Source organism: Acomys minous, assembly GCF_964271855.1.
Source record: "Acomys minous genome assembly, chromosome: 10".
Taxonomy (NCBI): Eukaryota; Metazoa; Chordata; class Mammalia; order Rodentia; family Muridae; genus Acomys; species Acomys minous.
The window spans coordinates 51,535,762-51,561,920 of NC_140491.1; the positions used below are offsets into that span (position 1 = coordinate 51,535,762).

At 39.2% G+C, this 26,159-nt stretch overlaps 1 protein-coding gene across 18 annotated transcripts in view; it reads right to left on the bottom strand.

Moving 5' to 3' along the window:
- The window catches only part of EHBP1 (EH domain binding protein 1), a 298,811-nt gene that overhangs the window by 113,134 nt on the left and 159,518 nt on the right, over nt 1-26,159 (bottom strand). For 15 of the 18 annotated variants that reach the window (XM_084798375.1, XM_084798377.1, XM_084798376.1 and 12 more), the window contains 2 exons: nt 23,118-23,355; nt 15,001-15,184 (listed from right to left, as the gene is read on the bottom strand). In XM_084798375.1, the coding sequence (XP_084654501.1) occupies nt 15,001-15,184; nt 23,118-23,355 (422 nt within the window). The remainder of the gene's footprint in view (nt 1-15,000; nt 15,185-23,117; nt 23,356-26,159) is intronic. The other 3 variants (XM_084798367.1, XM_084798366.1, XM_084798372.1) reach the window with 1 other exon arrangement.

Genomic DNA, 26,159 nt, shown 5'->3' on the forward strand with positions numbered 1-26,159 from the left:
TCCCTATTTTGCAAACGAGCGTTCTGAAAACAGAGAGCTGAAGCAACGCACTCTTAGTTATTAAGAGGAGTGGCTTGCCGTCTTGGCACTGTGATTCCACGTAGAGTATGAAGCTGACCCTGTGATCTCAGGGTGTCAAGGACCGGAGATGTGACCCAGCAGCCTTAAAAACGATGCTCTGGGGAGCTGACAAAGAGCTCAAAAGCCACTATACTACACCAGAGATGCTAACTCTGCTTGTGCTTCTAAGGTTTAAAAAGTTGTGTGATACTAACTTAATACCATACTCTTTCTTGTTGTATTTGGTGGGGGACGGGTAAGGGGCACTGGAGACTGAACCCAGGGCCTCGCGTATGCTAAGAAGGGTGCTACCACTCAGCAAAGCCCAGAGCTGCAAAGCAATCAAGCAAAGAAAGATCTGGATTGAGACTGGTTTATTCACTTAATTTACATTGTCAAAACTCAAGTCTTATGAAAGAACCAGAGTCCTAGACAGAATCTGATAGATGGCCTCTCTAGCCATTTTACCTCATGCCTTTAAACCTGGGATGTCTTCTAAGGATAAAGAAGCTAAACACAGCCAAAGAACAAAGCTGTTTAAAGACTCTTCTCTTCACACAAACACAAAACAAACAAACCTGGGCTAGAGATGGGTCAACAGCTAGGGGCACTGGCTGCTCTTCCAAAGGACGATTCCCAGCTCCAAGGTGTTCCGTGACCTCGTCTAGCTACTAGCAGACCTACGCCTGGAGCAGCTACACATTTGGTAAAATAGTTACACACAAAATTTGGTAAAATGTGCAGTAAACCTGGACAAAACTCCTCAGCTCTTCTAATTTTAACAAAGCTGCCATAATTAGCAATGTAATGTGGTGGGGTTTTTCAGATTTTTTAAAAAAAAATTATTTTGCTTTATGTGCGTGGGTGATTTTTCTTGTCTGTATGGCTGTACACCACTTGTGTACCTGGGGCTACAGAGGCCAGAAGAAGACATCAGATCCCCTGGGACTGCAATTACAGGTGGTTGTGAGGTAGCTATGTAGGTGCTGGGACTTGAACTTGGGCCCTCTGGATGAGCAGCTGGTGCTCGTACCACTGAACTATCCATCCAGGACTACCTACATCCACCAGGCTTCTTCTTTTGAACTAGTATTTCTTGTCCCGGGCAAGTCTCAGTTCACCATACAGCCAAAAAAAAAAAAAAAAAAAAAAAAAAAAAAAAAAAAAAAAAAGAAAGAAAGAAAGAAAGAAAGAAAGAAAAAGAAAAGAGGTTCTTGCCTCCACCGACCTCCTGAGTACTGGGATTACGTGGTACCAGATCTGTTTTATGCAACGCTCAGGATAGAGCCATGCTAGCTAAGCAGTCTAATCCCCTCATCAAGGACGCTAGACTGGCGGGCTAGCAGTTTCGCGGACCCGCTGGTCTCTACCGCACCAATGCTGGGAAGAGACATGTAGGCCCCCAAGACTTTTTGTTTTCTTCCTAAATGGACGCTGTAGGGATCGAAACAGGCCCTTAACAACCGAGTCATTTCTCTTGCCCTATGCTTCCATCTTCTGATCCCAAGCATATTTAAAAAGGAAGAAGTTAACCAAAACAATTCATAGGATCATCTTAGTAGTTCAGAAAAAGCATGAAAAAGCCAACAGCCACTTTCCTTAAAAGTTATTAGCCAATTATAATCGAATAGAGCTCCTCAGCCTGTTAGGTTACATTACTAAACACAGCACTATACCTAACATCAAAACTCCATGCTCTCCACTAAAACGGGGCTGACAGGAAGTATGCCATTAGCACTCACATGGAATATTATACAGGATGTTCTGCCCAGTGCTATAAGGAAAAGAAATGAAATAAAACTCACTCATAGTGAAAGATGTAAAATGTTATTTATTTGTAGCCTTGATGATTTATCTGTGAAAATCTTATAGAATGTAGAAAGACGTCACTATAACTATTAAGCGAGTGTTGTAAGGTCAACATGTGGAGTGGAGCCTGAAGGTGGAGGCCGTGCCGAGCATGCACACGCCCTCGGGCTCGATCCAGAGCAATGAGAGCGAATCAGGGTACACCCAGATAATGCCAATAACTGAAAACTTAATTTTAAATTACATTTTACTTATGGAAATGGAATATATGTACTTACCCTCATTTTTCCTTCTCACTCACTACAAACTCAAAACTCTAGAATCTATAGAAATCTATGAAAGTGGAGATAAGAGAAACTACTAGACACTTACGGACTCAAAATATAGTAAGATAAGTTCCTTGGATTTTTTTTTTTTTTTTTACTTTCTATCCTGGCAAATAAATAATGCTAGTGTATAGAGATCTTAATATCCCAACTAACAGCGTGTTCTCCAGCTACAGAACTATGGAAAAGGCAGCCGAGGAAAGTCTGAGAGCTTGTGCAGGCCGGGCACACCCTCCATCACTGTGCTATGCCTCTACCCTAGTACTTAAGTTTTTATTTTAATATTTTATCCTATAATGTTGATATGTGTTAGTTCTAGAAGCAATTCCTCAACAGACAAACCAATATATGATGAAGTTGCTAAAAAAAAAAAAAGTAGTGAATTACTTGTGTCAAGGAGGGGAAAAAACACAGAATGGTCACAGAATGGTACACAGCATATGTAATCCCAGCACCTGGGAAATTGATGGAGGAGGTCTGAGTTTGAGACCAGACTGAGGTACATGGTGAACCCTTATATCTAAAGACAACAAATACAATTCACCTGCTAAATTCTTATCCTAAAATGTGCCGGCTCAAGGGAATAGACCGTTTTCCAAGGACTGAAAGACTAGTTAGCTTGGTACTGTATCTGCAACAAGAGCACCCTGCAGGAATGAGGGGAAGCAGGAAGCTTCAGGAGAAGGAAAACTAAGTGTACTGACAGCAGACCGACTTAAAAAACAAAATCAAACCGGTGCTAGGTAAGTGAGGATGACCTCGAACTCCTGACCTCCCGCTTCCCCCTCCTCGACACTGGGATTAGACACTTACCATCATGCTGATGTATCAATATCAGTTTAGTAAACTGAACAGATGTAACCATTTCATTCTTTAATTTCCTCATAATTTTCCACCAACGACATCTCTGAAGAACTTTCAGTTATTAAAAATTGAGGCATTAAATTATTCCTTTGTTTTAAATGCTTCTTCATGCATTTGCTTCTTTTTTGCAGCTCAAAGCTTACTCATTACCACAGAGTACAATAGCTCACTGGGGGATTCACATGACCAGGACCCAAGGCACACTGGTGCCAAGCCAGCCAGCAGTTCCACGAGGCATAAAACAGACACCACGGATTAGATTTGGTTTTAAATTAAATCATCCAAAAACTCCATCTATAACAAATTAATATTCTTTTGAAAAGAACTAATTTCATTTTTATATGCAATTGAGCAAAATATAATGAGAAAGGTGATTTTCTTCCTTAAAAGCACTTTAAAACATTTTACACATAATAGCAAAAAATTAACCATGTTCTCACTATATATATTGTTATTTTGGAGATATCAATTATTATTTTTTATTCAAAATCAAATAAAAAGTTTTTGGAACAAACACAACTTCAAATTTTTCAGTCTCAAGTACGACTAAATAAGATGAGTTTTTTAAAAATAGCCTTTGTAAGTATCATCTTTTGGAGATTCTTCCTTAATAGTATGCAGTTTACACGATATTTTTGAAAGTGTATGTGCATATTTTAAAACTGTGCCTTTGTGATATAAAAGGAAAAGTTCAATAGACAGTTTACTTAAAGAACAATGCCTTAACACCTGAAAATAATTTTAATAGAATTACAAATGACCTGCGGGCTCCACTGGCTTTACTTCTCCCCCTTCACAGTTTTCATAATTTACAAACTCGCTTTTTCTTTTTCTTTTCTCCTTCTACCCTAACTTGGATACTCCCTGCAGCAACAATGTATCAACAGTCCCGAGGCTGCAATTGGGCTAGATATGCTAATGTCTTCAATTTGTGGCAACTCTGTGACTTTCTCCTACTTAACATTATTCAGGCAGAAATCATCCTGACTTCAATAAATGCGGAAACCAATAGAAAAACATACTTTTTTGAAAAACAAGAATTTAAAATGTCGCTATAAACCACGTGACTAACATGTCCCCACTCTGAAATCATACCGTCAGCCTCTTGACATCATGCAGCTGGTAAACCTTGTGGCAACTACAGTGACCCAGATTCTTGGTAACTTATTATTGCTTCTTTCTTGCTAAAGTAAGTGCTGGTTTTTCATGCTATGGATCATATTCAAACTATGATCAACTCAGAGGATCTACTGCTGAAATTCCTCCAAAGGATGGCACCTCTAGTTCTTTTAAGTCCATCAATCTGCCAAAAGAAACTAAATTATTGTATTCAATTGAAAAAAAAAAGTTCCCAAGTCCAATAAAGAGCAAAGCAGACGGTTTTGGGTTTTGAACAGATCTGATAATGAAGTGCTTATGCCACTGGCCTTTTCCTCTACACTAAATATACCTTAAATCTATAATTTATTGCCACCCATATATTTCTGACACAAAACAGAAGACATTAACAGGAAGATTAAAGTTAGAACTAAAGGAAACGTAACTATAAAGATTTATGAGGTGAAGATGATTATTTTTAAATGCCCATAACTCACTACAACTTAAATAAGGAAGCGTTTACTTACACAGACTTGTGTCCAGATTGAAAATGGCGCTTGCTAACTTAAGCTGGGTACACTTGTTTGGCTGCACACAACCAAGGCAAGTCTTTTATTTCTACGGTTTAATGTTGGGAAAGACAAGGGTGGGATTTCAGGGAAGCCACTCTGTTATGTAAAAGCTGACTTCTGTCTAACATTACCTTGCAGCAGTCTGATTATGTACAATGATCTGGTACAAAAGATGTATTTCTCAAAGACACTTTAAAGCATAGCTTGTGTTGGGGGTAAAGCATGAGGACAAACATAAATAAATAAATGGATACTCTTTTATCGATATATTTTATTGTAAGTTCTCAAACCTAGATATACAAGATTCTAGGTACTATTTAGAGAATTTCAAAAGACAAAAATATAAAGTGAGTTGCCACAGGAACATCCATTTTGTTCACTGGACTACTACATTTTCTGAATACATAATTATTGAGTAAATATTTAATTTCATTCTTGTCTCGGTAGTAGCTTAACAGACTGAGTTATCTAGCCCTTAAGTTTTGATCTATTACTCAATGAATTCTAGAGTGCCTAAAAACATGGAAGCTTACTACTTTAAAGCTTCACAAACCTATTTTTGTAAACAGAAGGGTCTGTTGTTTCTGTTTGTTTGGTTGTTTGGGGAAGTGTAGTGGTTAGTGCTGACTGCCAATTTAACTTTATCTGGTGTCACCCAGGAAATAGGCTTTTAGGCTCATCTGTCAGGAATTACCTTGATTAGGTTAGCTTCTGACCACGCCTAAGATACCACCTATTTGAAAAACCACAGGGAATAACTATCAAAACTATGTAATTTTAAAGTGTAACTCATCTTGGGGAAGGGAAACATCCAGTATATATGAAACGTGTGAGCCTGTTCATTGCTGCATGGTCCCTAGCAACAGAAGCCTGGCACCACCACCACCAGCTCCTAAGCAGCTACTTACCAATGACGCCCATGGAATAAGGACGCTGTCCATATACTTAATGACAAGTTTTCTAGGGTGACATTAAGTAAAACAAAGGGCGAAACCATGTCTACAGGTGGATACAACCTTTGGGGCCAAAGGAATGATAAAAGGATCAGAACTTGGACAAGAAGCTAATACCGGTTGTTACAGTGTTCTGATCGTTGTCAACTGGAAGCAACAACCGAACAGCAGACATGGACTGGACCTAGGCTCTACACACATGGAAGCTATGGGCCACGTGGTCTTCACGTGGGTCCCCTAGTAAGCTGAGCGGGTGCTGTCTATGGCGTGGACTCTGCCGCCTGCTTTCCTTCACTTTGCCCTAACAGGGCTGCCTTGCCTGGCCTCAGTGGAGGAGGAGCAGCTCAGTCCTGATGCGACTTGGTGGGGGGGTGGGGGTGGGGGACAATCCTTTTCTGAGGAGAAGGGAAAGAGAGTGGGAAGGAGGGACTGGGAGGAGAGGAGGGAGGAGGTTACAGTAGGAATGTAAAGTGAATATAGAAATGAAAGACAAAAGAAAAACCAAGTTGTTATTGTGAAGCTCCGGCGGAAAGTTAAGTGGAACAGAAGTAGCAAGGAGGAGTCCTCCGGTGTGTACCTTTCCAGAAATTAGACATTTTGAACCATGATAAACTAATTCTACTGTCTCCTGCGTGTTGGGGTCCCAAGCACACCCCCACATTCCCAGCTCATGAAGTGCTAGAGATCAAACTCAGGGCTTCATACATGAGACAGGCACTCTGCCAACTGAGCGGAACCCCAGGCCCATGGCACTGCTCCATGGTTTCTTGCCATCTCTGGCCTAGAATATTATGGAAGTCTCCTCTCCAAGCCCTGTCTTCAGATTCTTCACTGTCTTTATACTCTAAATTTAAAGTTCTCAGTCTACTGAAATATTATCACGGTTTTTTTTAAATCTATCAAAAAGAAACCAAAGATGGGCAAGGCTGAACCTGAAAGCGAAGTGAGCGAGGCACCGTTCTGGAGGCATGGCCCTCATAAATTGACTGTGGCCTCAGGTGACAGCATGAAATACCACGACCAACAGCTGACACTGATGACAGACGAGGACAGGAGGAGGGAGAGGGAGGGCTACGGAGCTGGAAGTGTTCAGGCGATCTGTTCTTTAAAGTGCTCACCGCATGGGGGTGGTGCTCAGGGCCCACTCTGCTTTTCCAGTTGTGATGGCAGAATGTGCATTCAGTAAAGCTCAACCTTCTGTGCAGCTTTATACATTCACAAAGGTGTGCAGTTGTACAAGCTCTACTAAAGTCAAGCTGAATAAGGAATTCTTCTCAATAATTCAAGAACAACACACGCTTTCCAATTTAAATGAAAGAGAAAAAGCATGTATTAAGCACTAAGTTAGATGAAATGAGTCTTGTTTGTTTGTTGCTTTCTTGGGAAGTTTTACTATAAATTAATACAAGATGGCATTTAAAACACCTGTGATCCCAGCATCAAGAGGCCAAGGTGGGAAGATTGCCAAGTTTTAAAACATTCTGAGCTATATAGTGAGACCCTGTCTCTGAAAAAGAATAAAATAAAATGAAGAAAAAAAAACCAACAAAACTTAAAAGCAAATGGCCCTTGACAAAAAGAAAAGCTCAGTTGCATCTATGAAAGGAAACCAGGAACAACTGAAGATGCACACACAGCACTGAGTCTGCGATGCAGGAGCATCTGCTGGAAGCGCTAGAAAACTAGCCCAAGGATTTTTATTAAAGTTATTCTGTCACTCCACTAATCTCTGAGAATTTGGGAATTATAAGCAGTGTATATATATATATATATATATATATATATATATATATATATATATATATATATATATATATATGCAATCATCTGAGTTTGGAAAGCAGATTAAGTATGAAAATGGTCTGTGGAATTTTATACTTAAATATATCTATATTTATTTATATTTACTGTGTAGTAATGCTTTACTTTACTTACAAAAGTAAATTTACAACTTTACTTATGAAAGGTATAAAGTTGTAAATTTACTCATAAAAGTCAAATAGTTTTTAATTTATATTCTCAAGAAATTATTGATTTATTAATATATTTTCAGTTTGGTCTTATTTCCAGTAAGAACATTATTAGAGAGCTTTATCTAGCAAATATTTTTTAATAGAACGGAAAGAGTCCTGGTTAAGATGTAATGAAATGATCTGGCTACAGCAGGTTTGCTAAGAAAATGCCCACACATCACTAATGAAAATAGCATTAATAGAGCCAACATGCAGTGTATGTCCTATTAATCCTCAGATTACAACTCATAATCCAGGTATTAGGGTCCACATGTTGCACAGCAGCTCGGCCTCTCTACACACGGTGGATAGGGATGCCTGGTACGAGGGAAACTGTCCTACCCTCTTGTTCAAAGCCCCAGTCATACATAGATAATAGTGGAATATGTAGCAACTTTATGACAGCCAGTTGCTCCATTAGCTCAAATTATGCTGGGATTCTTTTTCCAAGTTTAAGCATGTCAGGCTGTGTGCTTCAAGCCTTGCAAGTTAGGACTTACTTTAAAAAAAAAAAAAAAAAGAGTAGGGGAGGAGGTCCCCCTCAGTCATAGACCTAGGGGAGGGGATTAGGGTGGAAGTGGGAGGGAGGGAGGAACGGGAGGATACAAGTGATGAGATAACAATTGAGTTGTAATCTGAATAAATTAATTAGATTTAAAAAATAAGGCTGAACAAGAATTGAACTTAAATGTTAAACGTAAGTCCTTTGCAGAAATGATTACAAGAGTTCCCACTGATTTTACATATTTTCCTCATCAATATATCAAATACTAAAACTAAAAATTCTCATTGAATTTACAGTTCATAATCTTGTTATAATTTAACCTTGACATACAGGTTACTTAGAATGTAACTATTTCAAATAGATTGGTTTGTCTTAATCATTGTTGTTAGTAATTTCAATATTAATTTGCTATAAGTAGATTTCAGGATTAATTTTGAATACTTGCTTAACAGCCTGGAGACACTATAAACATTGTAAGATAAAATGCAGTATTTTAGGAGGTCAAAATTACTAACTGAAACTTTCAGTCTTACTGTTTGTTTTATCAAAATATGAAGCTTTGTTATCACTGGAAGTTAAGGAGCTGGAGAGCTGGCCCTGACCTCAAGAGGATACATGATGCTCTAGAGACTTTAGTTTGGTCCCAGCACCCATGCAGAGCGGCTCACAGCCTGCATCTCCGGCTCCAGCCGGCCCTGACCTCTCTGGCTTCCTCAGGCATTCACACTCACAGGCACACACCACCCATAGACACACAAGTAAAAATAAAATAATTTTACAAGTTACCTTCCTGATGAACTGAACTGTTTATCATGGTAAAATGACTATCTTTATATCTAATAATGCTTTAACTTTAAAACCTATTATATTTTATTACATTAAGATGGCTCTCCAGACTAGTTTTCTTGGTGCCTTCATAAAAAATCTTTTTATAGTCTTTAACTTTTCATACACCTGTTTTAGATATATATAAGTTAAAATTTTTTAAAATGCTTATCAGTAATTTTAGTTCAGTGTTTAGTCCATTAATACATAATAAATTAATTAATGAGTTTTAAAATGTTATATTATCTAATTTGCCCAACTATCTCACTTATTTTATGTTATTTACCTCCTCTGAAAAGCTCTTTATTATACTTTTAAAAACACCTATGACTCTCTCTTCTATATCATAGTTATGTATTATGCCCCTATCATCTTAATGCTGCCCTAAAATTCACAACACATTTAATTAACCAACATCCAACTAACAATTACCGTCTTTATCTTACTCACCAGTAATATGTGGCCCTTGGAGTGTTAGCATTGCGTCAGGCTGCTAATGTTCACTTACATTCACCCATTTTGCCACTGCATAATCTTCCTTCCTTGAGCTTCTAATCTACTAATTCTGAATATTTTCCTTCTGTTTAAATTATGTTTTATAATTTCCTTTAGTGGGTGTCTATCCATGGTGAGAAACTACCTGGAAAGAACCCATCTTCCCCTCCCCTCATTATTTAGATATGTTCACACGGGCATGTGGAAAGTGGTCTCTGAACCGTCGCTGTGGCTCCACCGACGCCGCTGGGAGTCAGCAATGCCCCTTCAAGTCTCTGTCTTTCCTACCTTTGGACCGAAAAGGTCTTACTGACCAATCTGCATCAGAATTTATTCTATTCTGACTAACATTTTCTTTATTTATTAATAGGGTGAGTGAGCTAAGGTCCTATTAACTATCAAAGCGTACCATCTCTCATCAGTTCAGAAAAATTGTCTGTTCAATATCATTTTTGCTCTACTCTTTGTCATCTTAGAGTGTTTGGAATTAGAAGCAGTGAGATGGCCAATGTCACAGTGCCACGCAGGCCTCAGTCTCTGGGACTCATGTAAAGATGGTGAGAGAGCAGACTGCAAAGTTCTTCCCTGATCTACACACACATACAGACAGACACATACATACATACATACATACATACATACACACACACATAGACATATACATACACACAGACACACACACATACACCGACACACAGACACATACACACACACACACACACACACACACACACACACACACACACACACACACACACACCAGGGATTTTCCCCATGAATCATCCCCCTGCTTCAAAAGCTCTCAACATTTTCCCAACCTTGAGTTGTCACTCTTTTCAAGTATGATGCCCACTCCCCAATTTTCTTCTAGAACATTTTAGAGCAAATGCCAGAATGCTATCATTTCAATAGTAAACTATGTATTTCTAAAAGATAAGTAGCCTTTTGTTTTGTCAAGCTGTACATTTGTTGAAGGAATCTACTCAACTGTCCTGGAGGGTTTCCCACGTTCTAAGTATGTATTTCTCCACTCGCTGATGTTTCTTTTAAGCTGGTAGCTAGTTATTACACCAAGCGGCTTGTCTAAACCCTAGTTTAATTCTCTGGCAAGAATACGTCCAGGTGCTCTGTCTGACATGAACTCTGGTGTCCCATATTTGACCACCTCCCCTTGCTGGGGAGCCCTGGTGGCACTCAAAGAAAGAGAAGCAGGCTACCAAGATGAAGACTTGATAGCCTATGACCATATAGTGGGGGAGGAGGTCCCTCTCTGTCACAGACCTAGGGGAGGGGAATAGGGTGAGAGTGGGAGGGAGGGAAGAACGGGAGGATACAAGTGATGGGATAACAATTGAGTTGTAATCTGAATAAATTAATTAAATTAAAAAAAGAATACATCCAGGTGGTATTATGTACTGGCTGTCCAGATCTTAATGATAAGCAGGCTGAAGATGATGGCCCCCTATTGGCAGCCTGATTCACTGCTATGTTTTACATTTTTCAGTCTGATAGATTCAACATCCATGCTACTTAGTGTTGGCTCCATCTCTTCATCAGGAATTATGAAGCAGCATGCTAATGAAATAATGCTTCTTTCTGTATTTCACAGTCAAAATTCTTATACTGAGAAAAGAAGCTTGCCCTTGTAAACTACTTAATTATCATGAAATATAGTTAGGAAAAGAAAGTCAGGATAAATTTCTTATTCTTTTCCTTTATTTATTAATACGGTGAGTGAGCTAAGGTCCTATTAACTACCAAAGGCAACTTTTATACCACAATTAATTCATGAATTTTAATATACTTGATGTTTTAAATACTGATACTTTCAGTTACTCACTTTTAGTTCTGTAAAATGCTTTCCTGTCTCCAAAACGTAATGCTATAGAAGTTACTAACCCTTTTCCTTTGTAGTAATCCGCATGCCTTGGGTAGCAACACACTACTCAGTAGGTTGAGACTGCGATCTCAACTCCACTCACTTTCCCTCGATCTAAAGCCTCAAGTCTCTCTCCAAAGAGACCGTAGCAGTAGTATCCTTGATAAATTATTTTCCTAACCTGTCCTCATATGTATAATGCCCACAAAAAGAGGGAATGTCTTCACTCTACCTTGATTTTTAATTTTTTTCCTTCTAAAATTTCAGTATCAGTTTTTGTTTTTGTTTTTTAATCTCAAATTCTAAGGTAAAGTTTTCAAGTTTGGCTTCCACCTCATTGATGCGCTGTAACACAAAGGCAGGTGTTTGTCACTGTAGCAGGGGCTGGGGCGGCTCACACACACTCTGCAGGTGTTCTACCACAGGCTACAGCTGCCTCACCTCTCCTAGGACACTATCGCCTACAACTTGAAGGTTGTTTCTTTACTTCTATGACTCCTTTCTATTCTCAAGTTGCCCTATTTTTCACACATTTTAAAAGCAAACCTACATAAAAGTTATTGTATAATAAAGATCTTTTATTCTTTATCTAGATTCAACCAATATTGTTATTTTAACTCAGATCATTATTTCTTGTAATGACTGCCTCGTTTATTAATGTTTTGGTCAATCAAACCACCCTAAAAATAATTACACTTTGTTTCAGGTTTTCTTTTGTTTCTGTCACTTTTGTTTACAATGTTCCCAATATGTAGCAAAAAAGAAATAATCAGGTGAGTGCTACTTCCAAGTGCTGGCAAGAACGCTTTACAGAGCAGTATTGTTGGTAACTAAGCAAGCTTCTTGGGCTGAAGAGAGATGGCTCAGGGGCTATAAAAGCACTGTCTGCTCTTTCAGAAGTTCTGAGTTCAATTCCCAGTAACCATGTGGCGGCTCACAACATCTATAATGTGATCTAATGCCCTCTTCTGGTGTGCATGGGTACATGTAGGCAGAGCACTGTATACATAATAAATAAATAAAAGAATCTTGTACTTTGTGGCAATGACTGGCCTCATTTTTAAACTTTATTTTCCTTGCAAAATCAAAGTAGTCATTCATTTTTTGGTCCTTGCAGGAGGGTAAGAGTGAGTATTTCTTTAAGAACGAAGTTTGTAACTACCAACATTTATCAACACTCTTCAGTTTGTCCACCTGTCAAGTTTGTACTTTTTATGACCTTCAAAGTTTTCTACACCTTCAATTTTGTGTCTTAGCTTCCTCTTTTGACTCGCCAGCTGTTGGGACTTACTGTGCACTTTGTAATAGATCTTTTGTTTGGTGCATTTGTTATATTATAGAGCAATTTATATGTGTTGGAGTTGAAAAGAGCTATGTCATCTTTTGTGTAACTCCATGCAAATGTTCCAGACACAGCCCTCTTCCTCATGTAATATAAAATAAGCTAAGCAATGATTGTCCTGTAACACAGAATTAGTGATATTTGCTATTTCTTGTTAGGAGTTTAATCTTTATAAGGCAATTAGTAAATAGGTCAAATTTGTCACTTATCAGTGAAACCTGTAAGTAATGTATTTACCTTATTCATACTTTTCATGTACTGGACATTTTTGTATACAAAGGGAAAATAGTAATTCAATCTTCTCTAGCCAGGAAACTATAACTATCTTAATTTGGTTCCTTTACTAGCTTGAAAAGAACAACTTTACATATTTGTTTCAAAAGACAGTATTTCTTTCTCATGGAGTTTCTTTTAAAAATGAGCATTTTTATCTTTCATTCAACTTAGTGAAAACACTCAAGAGGGAAACTCTCAGAGATGCTCTTGCTGCTGGATGCAGGCTCGTGGAGCTTGCAAGGATGTGCGAGTGCTGAGGAACAATTGTCACGTGTTTTATCTGGAGCTGGACATGGTGGCACCTGCCTATAACCTAGCACTATGGAGTCTGAACCAGGAAGATCATAAGTTCAAAGCCAGGCTCAGTTAGACTGTTGAGACCCTATACCAAACAGTAAATGTAATCAAACAAAAACCAGGTATGTCCTACACATGCTCCAGAACTGCGAGGCAGGCAGGGTAAACAGGGAGCTTGGAGTGTAAGGTTACAAGAGGCAGTTACACACGGGGATGCAGAGGACAGGCCCACACTTGCGGTGCTGTGACAGGAAGTGTTCTTAAGTTCTGTGCTTAGGCTTCTCCTGTCTTACTGTACTCTGAGCCACACAGTGTGCATGTCCAAATAGATGCTAAAATTCACTTTCAGATGTGCCAATGAGGTTTGGGGGATGATGTCTCTTGATTTTCTCATTAACACACTTCTGGCCTGAAAATTAATAAATCTCTCAACTTCAATACCTTTGGTTTACCTTCTTATTTTTTGAGAGGCTCTTGTGTAGCTCAGGCTGGCCTCAAACTCACTATTAGCTACAAATTCTCTTCATTTCCTGATCCGCCACCTTTACCTCCTATGTGACAAAATGACAGATATGCACCTACACACGGGCTTCTTAGGATTATTTTTGTTCTGTGTGTATGCATGAGTGTGTGTGTGTGTGTGTGTGTGTGTGTGTGTGTTGTAATGTTCTGTTCTATGTTCTAGTCTTTGTGTGTGTGGGAGGTACATTATTTGCCCTGTATATATGCCCAAGGCAAATCCAAGGCGAAAGAACAGGCAGGCACGCACACGCACACGCACACGCACACACACACACACACAAACACACACACAAACACACGCCATGAGAGTGGTACTGAGCAACACCTTTAATGCTGTATGCTCTCAATACATCCAGTTAAGGAAAATGCCAGGTTCTAATCTTGTCTCTACCAGTACCCTGACTTTTATCTCTGAGATCACGTCTGGATTGTTTTTAGCATAACAATCTATGATAACTAGTTATATGCTAACAGCAATGGGCAAAAGTTTGCCCAAACTAACTTTTGACTCCACATATGAAAAATACCATGGTAGTTCTAACCAAACGGTTTCATATATTGTTCTAATAGTGTTTTATGTTTCTATGTAGTTAACGTACATTAAAATTTCTTTAAGAGAGACAGTAAGCCCACAAGTCCAACATAAGTAAAATTAACAATATTGAGGCTTCAACAAACTATTCCTTTGTATATGAAGGTCAGAGAACACCTTGGGTGTAGTCTTCAGGCACCCACCACTTCTTCATTCCTTTTGAGAGAGGGGGACTCACTATGTACCCCTGGATGGTGGTGAATTCTGTGTCCAAAGTACTGGGATTAAAGGTGTATTCTACCATGCGAGGCTAATCTTGGTTTCTTGGGTTTTGTTGGTGTTTGTTTGTTAAAGACAGAGCTTCACCCACTGGGCTAGGCTGGCTGGCCAGCTGTGTCTGCACCTCTCCAGTGCTGAGATTACAAACACGCCACCATACCCAGCTGTGTACAAACACAAGTTCTAACACTAGCACAGCAGCATTTTACTAAATATCTTTCTAGCCAAGAAATTTTACTTTTAAATCACCAAAATGACTTTTAAAAATCGCATAGCAATGGCTTTCATTTGCTGGAACTAAGGTGCATGAAAGAGTGAGCATCAATACCTGTTTTCCTTAGCATAAGGTCTCACCTTAGGGGAAGTCGCGAGATCTCTGCTGGCAGAAACAACTGTGCTCTCATTTGCTCCTGTCTTTGGCGCAAGGGCTGGTGGTGCTGGGGCCTTTCTTTTCACTCTCCGTTCTGTTTCCCCTTCTTGAACTGTATTGACCAAATTATTTGGAGAAGTTGGCTTAGGCTCATAAAAAGGATTTGATCTAAATGAAAGAAAATTATCATTAAATGTCTCTCAGGAAATAGTTTGTTTCCACATAAAGCAATAAAAAGATTATTCTGAAATCTGCTTTCTCAAGTAAACCCAAACCAGTAAAACCTAGAATCTTGAAATAATGACTTATCTTCTGGCCCATTTCTATCCAGATTTAGAAAAGATTTCTCTATCTTAAAAAGTACTGAAAAACACGATCCTGTTCAGTTTCAATGACTCTATGCAGAACCCTAGGAAAGTGGAGTTTAAAGATGCAGACTGCATTTTTTGACATTCCAAAAAAAAAAGTAAATAGAAATGTGAGGTTTTGTTATTTTTGTTTTATGCTATGCTCTCATGTTGATTTTATACAATCCCATCAACAGTGAATGAGGTTTCCCTTTCCCCTGCTTCCTGCTGGGCTTTTGCCTGACTTGGGTTTGGGTCTGGTGCTTGCTGACAGCCTCTGAGATTTCGCGTGTGCATCAGCTCCACTGTAACGGGAAGACAGAGTCCCTGAAGTCATCCCCCACCTCTGGCTCATACAATCTTCCTGCCTCTTCTGGTACACAGAGTCCTGAGCCTTGCAGGAAGTGGGTTGATAAAGACCTCCCATTTAGGGCTGAGGGAAACTGACAGCTGCTGAGGGAAGGAAATTCAGTTTTCTTCAGTGGACTGCTTGTTGCACTTGTGTGAGTCAAAGCACAGCACAGGGGAGTCAGTCCTCGCCTTTTACAAGTGAGACCTGGGGACAAACTCACATCATCATGCACGGTGGCCAGCACCTTTACCTACTGGACTGTCTCACCTGCCTGGCTCTTGGTTTTGATGTGGACTGCATCAAATCTTTAGATGGCTTTTTATAGAACATCCATTCTTACAATACTAATTCTTCCAAACAATAATGTAAGTCCCCCCATCTTCGAATGTTCCTTAGTTTCCCTGCTCAGTGATTTAAAGTTTGCATTATAGAGATGTTTTACTTCCTTCACTAGATTACTCCAAGATATTTTTTGAGGCTATTATAAGTGGAGTTGTTTCCTTAACTTCTTAGTATCTCCATCACTAGTACACAGCAAAGCTGCTAAGTTTTGCATGTTAACTGTATCCTGGCACTTTGCTGGCAGTGTTTTTTTTTTTTTCCATGTGATTCTAGAAACACTTCAAACACTTTTCCCCCCAACGTCCAGGTCACTACTCAATAGTATACTGTTTAGTCTCCACAGGTTTGTGTTATTTTCTGTTGTTTCTAGCTTTATCCTTCCAGGGTCCTCTGTAGAGCTAGCTTACTAGTCAAAAATCGCTTTAACATACTTTTGTCATGGAAAATTTTTCCTTCTCCTTCAATTATGAAAGAGTTTGTTGGTGGGATGTAAAAGCATGGATTAAAAAATGTGATTTCTAAGAACGTAAAATGCGCCCTCTCGCGCCCTTTTGGATTTTAGAGGTTCTATTTTTTAAAAAAGAGCCTCAGCTGTTGACACTCCACAGCGGTCAGTGTGCTAGTGAGCAGGCGTGACTCTTTTCACTTACAACAGCTCACTCCACTGCTTCCACAACCAGGTCTGACAAGCCACGTGGCTGAGATCGAGATGTGTCATAAGTCAAAACAGAAGAACACAGAAATGCAAGAGAAAAATGCTTTGCCTTCAGAAGCAGCAGCAAGCTGGTGAATCCTGCCGCAAGCACCAGCAACACACACAGTACATTTCACAAGCATTGTCTTCCTATTTACTCCCTTTTAAGTGTTGCTTAACTTTTGTCTAGGACAAGGGTGAGGTGGGGGCAGTCAGGGGATGAGGGGGTGAGGGGGGATGGTGGGGCGCAGACACTGGGCCTGGCCTGGGCCTTTGAAACCTCAAAGTCCACCACCATGACACACCTCCTCCAACAAAGCCACAGCTCCAAATCCTTCCCAAAGGGTTCCACCAACTAGGGGCTGAGCATTCAAATGTAAGCCTAGGGCAGTCACTGTCACAAGACACCACAACTCTGTAGGCTACGAAAAGGCTAAATGACTGTGCTGCCCCTTTCACGGCAAAGCATCTGAAGGGCTGACTGAAGGCTGGCCAGTCAGGGAAGGGACAGAAGGGAAATGCTGAAGGGAAATGCTGAACTCTAAGTAAAGCTCAAGGCTAGAAAATGCCATTGTTTTATTCAAATGATTTTAATTACTGAATGCACACGTTCTAAGAAGACCAGCTGTGTCTGATGGCTCTGCCTTTGCATGTCACCTCCCCTTCCCTTTCAATTCACTCGGTTTTATTTTTTTATTTTACATTTTGAGTATAATGGGTTGTGGGGAGTCTCTTTCCTGGTAATGTTTATTGTGTGTTCTATTTGCAGATAAATCTCTTTTCCTAGATTTGGGGAGTTTACTTCTACGATTTTACTGAGACTACTTTTTATACCTTTGATGTGAAATTCTTCTACTGGGCCCATAATTCATAAATTTGGGTTTTTCTTTTACAGTGTTCCAAAGACCTTGTATGTTCTATTGATACATTTTATTAAATTTATCATTGAGCACAGGGAGCAGAAGAGTTTGTCCATCATCACTGAACAGAAAAAGATTTTTATCTTTGTATTATGCGTTCGAATAATAGGTTAGTTATACAATTAACTTTCTGTCCATTGAAAAAATAGTACATAGGTAGAAAAATACAAACATGAAGTTATATGGCATTATTTATTATTATTATTATTATTATTATTATTATTATTATTATTATTATTATTATTATTCATTATTTGGAATTATAGAAAGACAATCAATGTTGGTTAGCTCCAAGAAGTATTAACTAAAATATATTGAAAATACAAAGCAAGGGTATAATAAAATCTGTAGTTTTTTTTTCAATTTAAATTAATTAAAATGAAATGTAGATGAATAAACTCACTGAAGAGCTTCCTTGAAAAAAAAAAAAACAACACACATCATACCAGAAATGACTCAAAAGGTATACCATAAATGCCCTAAGCCTTATTTGCTTCCATCTTGCCACATAAACTGAACAGCTGACAAGTACACAGACACCTGAGGACCCTGGGCAGGTCCTTCATGTAAAGACACAAGCTGAAGAGCAGCGAAGGTGCACACCTCCTCCAGCCGCTGACGGATCTGCTGGGGCACTGACGCCTGCTTTGCCCATCAAAGTCTAGGCAGTGTTTATTGCTACCTATACAGGGCTGGTTCACAGGATACAGGAAGAACTTGGTGATGGAAGATGAGTCACCAAAGATTTTACTTGGTAAAAGGTCATAAGTTTATTACCGAGGTAAAGATAAAACTGGAAGACTTGTACCGCTAGTATTAGATCGTTAATCTTTTGGAGAGAAAATATGAGAATGACTAAGAATTAAATACCACCTGAGCTCTTCGGGGAGTTATGTACTAGAAGTGCAATGCTTAGAACATCTGTGTATAATTTTTAAAGGCTTTTTTATGGACTCTCGCTGCTAACCTCAGGTGATTGAGCAATATAGAACACCTTTAAAAGACTCACTTCGGTCAAAAGTGTTGTGACTTTAGTTTTTACAAAGGCATTTAAAATGTTTAAGTAAACACCGCTGTCTCCTTCATTTGTCAGCAGGAGACAGCAGGGTGTGTGTGTTGTGTAACGTCTATGCGTCTGGGAATGGCTGCATACTTGCACTTCGGCTTTGCGTTTACACTCAGGCACTCTAGGTGTGTGGCTATTACTCAGCACGGGCACCACCCGTGAGAAACTTCATTCTGATCACACATTAGCTGGTCAAAGAAAACAAGCCTGATAATTTGAGCCAGTCTTTTGACCTGGGTTTGAAGTAAGATGATTTTATGTCATAGCTCTGAGTACTTAAGGAAGATACAGCTTTTCTCAAAATGTAGGATCACAAAGCATATGTAAGAATGTCCCTCTCGGCCCTCTGTGTATGTATGTGTGTGTGCATGCCTGAGCATGTGTGTATGTATGTGTATATGTGCATGTGTGTGTGTGGACCAGTGTGTGCACACATGTGTAAATCTGTGTGTTCATGAGTGTGTACATGTGTGTACAACCTGTGTGTTTACCTGTGTGAATGTGTATAAAAGGAGACACGGTTAGAAACACAGTTCCAGAGCAATATAAAAAGAATCAGATTTTTCATTCTATCAAACAAAGCCCCCAAATATTTAAGGTTGGTAACTACGATTTCCTGAAATGATCTTTCTCCTAAGTCAACAGTCCCTATACTACCCCAATTGTTGTCGTTTTGATATGGTTTCTAGACACTGACCCTGACTCTGTTCTCCCTGCTAACAACTAATGCAACGTCTGCTGGGCAGTGCAGCCCCTACACACAGGCGGTTCTCATAGTGAGAGCCGCCCACCTCTCAGAACAGGGCTGCATTTCTCCCTATACATACATCAAATTTCTAAACTTCCATTTACAAATGAGGTTGCTTCTTTAATCATTGTCATTTCATCTTATATCTCCAATTTTAAATGTTTTCCTATTAAACTATATTTTTTAAGGAATAATATTTTTCAATATTTAAATATTGACTGAGTTCATTTTTCCAAGTAAAGGCCAGACCCACTTCAAGTAAACATATCATTATTACTTATATTAAACATTTTATAGATCTCCTCTTTCCCTTACTAATTTACATCAAAGAATACCCCAACCCCAAGAATCCCAGGCAGGGAATATGTGCCATATTTTTTATAATAAAAGTAAAAAGTAGTGTTCCTGTTAAAACAAAGTTAAGTGCCAATAATACACAATGAATGGTCTAAACTTGAGTACAAGTAGGAGGCCTTTATACAAGCAGCACAATAGGAAAACAGGATTCCATCCTCATCAGCTCCTTTCCCAGAGACCACTCTCACACTCCCCTGCCTTCTAGCTCTAAGATACCGCTAGCTCATTTCACTCATATTTTATACTTCCTAGAAAATTTTAAAAATAGTATTATGTAATATATATATTACAGTTTGGCTTCCTTCAGTCAGGATGATGGTATCTTAGTTTAGCCATGTGGTAATATATGAATAATTTCTTACTCTTTAATCCTAGGTAGATTTCCACTATAAACACTATGGTTTACACATTTCTTCACTAGTGAACATTTGATTTTCCCCATTTTCGTTATTAGAATAATTAAAACTATTAAAATGTTTTTGTAAAAAAAAAATGTCTTTCTATAAACATTTTCATTCATTTCTCATAGGTAAATACCCCAAAATGGAATGGCTGAGTTGGAAGATAAGTAAGAGTTCTATTTTTAGGGATTAATGAAGTGTATGCTAAGACGTTGAACTACTTAACTCTAGGAGCTCTACACAAGTTAGTGACTCCCTAGCCTTGAGAAGACTTTATCTAGGCAATCTTCTAACGCTAGCCACTCACGCGCTGGGAACCGGCCGTACACTGTAGCTTTGGTTTGCCTGGCCTTGAAGACTAGTGGAGCCAAACTCATTCCAGTTCCCACCAGCTACTTTACAGCCAAGTGCTCAGATTTCAGCCATTTTCTGATTCAGTTTCCTGCCAGCGTCAAAGTGTGGCTTGCCTTTTTATTTTTAGCAGATCTGGTTTTTGTTTGTTTGTTTGTTTGTTAGTATTTCATTTTGGTGAAATCTAAATTATCTACTTTTTCTTTTTCCTTCTTTCCTTCCTCCCTCCCTCCCTCCTCTCCCTTCTCCCTCTCCTCCCCTCTCATATTTTATTTAAAAGAAATCTTTGCCTAGCCCAGGCATACTAAGATTATCTTCTAGCTTTCTAACAAAACGTTTAATGGTTTAGTTCTTCCTTTCATGTTCATATTTTTAGTTAAAATTTGCATGAGGTGGGGAGTACTATTCGCAGTTATTTTCTTAAGGGATGGGCACGCGGCCAAGTACTTATTGGTGCACTATTTCTTGAAAAGATTCTTTTTTTTTTTTTTTTTAAGATTTGTTTATGTGTGTATATGGGTACTTTGTCTGCCTGTATATCTGCACACCAGAAAACAGCATCAAACAGTTGTGAGCCGCCATGTATGTGCTGGGAATTGAACTCAGGACCTTTGGAAGAGCAGTAAGTGTTTTTAACCTCTGAGCCATCTCTCCAGCCTGATGAGAATATTTTCTAATTGACTGTCACTGCTAATTTTTCCACATTTGTCTGCAGTGCATGCACAGATTCACAGACCCCTTCTATCTCCTTGGTGTCATCTTTAAGGCAGAACTACAATGCTTTGGCTAGTGAATTAAAATCTAATAGTACGTTCTCAAATTTTGTTTTGTCAAAATTCCTCTTCTGAGTCCCTTCTATTTCTGAATATCTGCTTCAAAGCCCTCATGAAGCACACTAAGACTCTGACTGAGGTAGCACTTGTGGCAGGCAATTTTCAGGGTCCACTGGGCTGGATTGATGAAGACCTGGAGAACCAACACACACACAGCTGCTCGGGGTGTCTGAGTATGTGGGTATGTCTGTCCTGACAGTGCTTTCAGAGGCCAGCAGGCATGGCTGAGCACATGGACGTCTACCCTCCACAGAGGCACAGATGGAAAACAAAGAGAGCCACGTCAGTCTTTCTCTTTGACAAAATGCTCCCCCTAACCCTAATCTTGAACATTAGAACTCTCTACTCTTTGAATTCCAGAACTTGTCGGGTGGCCACCTACGTTCCTTGAGCTCTGAACATGGATGGAGTCACTGTGTTACAGGCAATCCCAAGGCCTTTAGTCTGTAGACAGCTGATGGTGGGGCTTCTCAGCCGCCATAATCACCTGAGTCAGTCTCCCTAATAACTTCGTCTTTCCACCCTTTCCCCTCCTCCTCTTCCCTCTGTCTAACTCTCTTCCATGTCTGTTCCCCTGTCTCTTGAGCTCTAACCCAGAGTTGAATCTTTACACCATGTGGAAAGAGCCTGTACCTGAGCCACAGCTGTGGTAGAGCCTGTACCTGAGCCACAGCTGTGATATTTCCATCCTTTCATTTACTTTTTAATTTTTCTCAGTAATTTGTTCTCAGTGTACAGATACTGATCATCTTTGTTCTAATTTATCACCCTTTTTATTTGTTTTGTTCTAGTTTAGATACTTTTACAATTATTATCTTCTTTTTGGTGCTGGGGCTCAAACCCAGGCCCTAGCACACACGTTACTACTGAGATACGTTCTTATGCTCTCTAAACTGTATTTTTAAATGTCCACTTCTGATTGTTGTCATTATAAATCAATGTAACTGAATTTGTATATTTATCTTCTATCCTGTAACCATGCTAATTGCTAATTTAGTTTTCAATTCTAGTACCTTTGTAGAGACTTACTGTGATTCTCTACACTGTTATGCTATCTGTAAAAAAATAAATACTATTTTCAAATCACACTGTCTGGGAAGCTTACAATGAAACCACCTACATTTTCCCACCCAGCCGCTCTACTTGATGCCATCCTACATCTTACTTATAACGTGCTATAAAACTAAAACTATATTAAGATCCAAATAATTTTCTTTTGAAGAGATTAAAAAATAAGGCAGTCAATGGCAACTGAGGGAGGGCGTGAGGAGGGAGGGGGAGTTCGTTTCCTCTGGAGACAAGCCCCAAGAGACTGCCCCAGCCTAAGTGATCAGCTATAAACTGTTGGAGACTTAGGCAGCACTAATTAGACCTGGTGGGTTTTTGCTATGGTTGCTGTGTAATTATAAAAGAAGACATGGATTTGAGAGGAGAGTGAGGCAAAGGGTACAAACAGTGTAATACAGTATGCTCATGTATGAAATTCTCAAAACACAGCACAATGAAGCAGAAACGGGATCTTACTGTAAAAGTATTCTCGAAGGAAGTCCTGGTACCAGGGTGAGGAACCTGCTAACTTACACGATGCGTGCAAACATGTTTATTCACCTAGCTCTACCTCAGAAGGGTTTCCTTACATTAATGTACAGGCGAGGCTGTGACAATAACAAAATGAAACAAATGCACTTACTCATCCAGCTCCTCTTCGCTCCTGGGACTATCGGCATAGAGGTACTTGCTCATGTCCACAGGCCTCAGGTTTCTCCTTCTTGTAGACTGGGGTGGAGAATCCTTTATCATGACAAAAGTTTCTGGCTCATCAAATGGGTTCACATACTGTGGAGTCTGGACACCTTTAAAGGGATTACAGCTGTTACTATAAAAAGATTCTTCTGGTTTTTTAGGTGAAGTTGTTTCAGAGATTGGTTCTATAAAACAACAGCAAAAGACAGGTTAAACTAACAGCATATGACAGCCTCTGTTTTTAATGTTTTCAATACTAGGCAGGCTTGCAGTAACGAACCTCCTGGTCGAGAGAGTGTGATAATGAAACAAGAATGGGTTTTGAAGAGCTAAGGAGCCCTGAAGCTCAATAAAACGTAAAGTGTAGGATTTCCTCCCATTTCTTTAGGAAAGGAACTCTTAAGACACTGCCTTGTTAGGTGCTAATCTCTCATGGCTTTAAAAGGATTGATTTTATTTTATGGTATGCATTTATGTGTGTGTGTGTGTGTGTGTGCATGTGGGCTTGTGCACATGAGTTAGAGCCTCTAACGCTGGAGTTGCAAGTGACTGTGGGCTTCCTGAGGTGGGTGCTACAAAATGAACGAGGGTCCTCTGTAAAACAGTACACGCTCTTAACCTCTCAGCATTAATTTATTTATTTATTTATTTATTTATTTATTTATTTATTTATTTATTAAAATAAGATGGAGAGGAAATAGGCATTGACATGTTTCCAGCCCTCCTCATGACAGTGTCCTCAGTGTCCAATCCTAGAATGATAGTACATAAACTTTAGAACTCTTAAACGACTTGCTAGTGCAGAATTAATGCTTATCTCGCCATACGCTCTTGCCACTCCAAACGGAAGCACAATTAACTTGATTTTTCAAAGAACATAAAGATGGATTATATTTTTAAATGATACTTGGGGGCACTATTCTGGGACGTACACAACACACAACACACACTCACGTCACTGATGGGACAGCAGTGCACACTGAAGCCAGGGCCTCATGCATTCTACTGTATCATATCTGGCGCTAACGTCAACTTTTTTTGAGCCAATAAACTTGAGCCTAATCAACAAGAATAGCATAAGGAGATTCAAGTTGAAATGCTGTATTAAAATCATGCTGGTGGGGTTGGCGGCTTAGCTTAGTGGCAGAGAGCTTGCCTAGCAAGCATAAAGTCCTGGGTTCAGTCCTCAGTTCTGAAGAGAAAGGGCATGAGAGGGGAATTAAATTATGATGGTAACCTCACTAATGTGCCACACTACATTCACTTTAAAATTCTCAAATTTTAATTAAAAAAAAAGGGGGGGGGCACAGTTGAGGTGACAGAAATAGGGGTATTCAAAAGTGGAGCAAGCCAAAAAAAATATAGTATTAAAGTAATTTAAATTACACCAGACAACTCTAGCAAAATATATAATAGTAGGAAACAGAAATTCATTATTGAAATTCTGAAAAGCGTCTTGAAGGCTCAGACGGCCTGAGTCTGGATCCCTGCATCCACATGGCAATCGGAATACATAACCGCCGTGGGATGGCGGGGGTGGGGGGAACAGGCACATCCCAGGGACTGTCACTCTAGACTATAAGCTCCAGGTTGGAGAATCTGTTTCAACAAATAAATTTAATTAAATAAATAAAAATTAAAATGAGACAGAAAGCAATTGAAGATATCTGAGTTGACCTCTGCCCCCCCCCCCAACTATTACCACTATCACAACCACGGCAAATAAAATTACAATTGCTTTATAAGTAACATCAAACAACTTAAATTAATTATTATTTTTAAAAGGTTCAGGATATATAAAAATTACTTTCCGGAACTCCACCTGTGTCTGCCTCTCAACACTGAGATTACATGCCTAGTTTTTTATGCAGGTGCTGGGGTCTGAACTCAGGTCTTCCTGTTTGCACAGAAAGCATTTTACCTGCTGAGCTACTGCTGCCAGTGCCTACTCCTTTACAGGATAATGTTTATTTATGCATTTGATTACTTTCCCTGCATATATGTATGTACACACACATGCACACACATACCACTTGTATGCCCAGTGCCCTTGAAGGTCAGAAGAGAAAATCAGATGCCCTGGAATTTCAGTCACAGAAGGTTATAAGCTGCTATGTGACCACTGGGGGCTGAACTCAGGCCCTCAGCAGCAGCAGCCACTGCTTTCTGCTGAGCCATCACTCTAGCAACACTTATTTTTTTTAAATGGCCAAGTTGGTCTCAATCTCCTGGGCTGAAGTCACCTCTTGCTTCTCCCTCCTAAGTAGCTGGTACTGTAGCCACAACCTACCAAGCTCCATGCTTGGCTTGAATTTCTTATAATTTATAGTCAAACAACTTATATTTCAGAGATTAGCCTAGAAAGTTTATTTTGTCTTTGCACAAATAAATAAATAAATAAATAAATAAATAAATAAAACAAAACCCCTCTGAGCTAAGACTTTGTATATAATAGTAAAATAATCCTTAATTATAAAAGAATTCATAAAATCATAATAGAGCTTTTAATAATGGGGTATCTTTTGTAACATCATCATAATATTTAACATAATTAACACTTTTATTATAATGTAATGAAAACATTTCTTATCCTCTATAGGGAAAGAGAACATGAAAACGTTTTCTTCAACTTTTTATTAACAAATTTCAGAGCACAAATACTTAAGCAATGGAAAACTGGTCAACAGAAACAAATTTTTATTTCTACTTTCAAGATAACAAGTATAGAAACTGATCTAAGCACATTTATCAGCTATAAAACCGAAAGCAAAGCCGTGGGCACGCCAACATGGATCGGGTGGGTGGGGAGGTGGGGACGACCGGGGAGGAGTTGAAGGACAGGAATATATGCTCAGAATACATTGTATGAATTCTCAAAGAATGAGATGCTTTTTTGTATACAGTACAGGGTACAATTTACTGACAGCAGCCAGCCATGGGGAACTTCAGGGACCTTCACATACATGGTGACAAACATGGTGACTTTTAA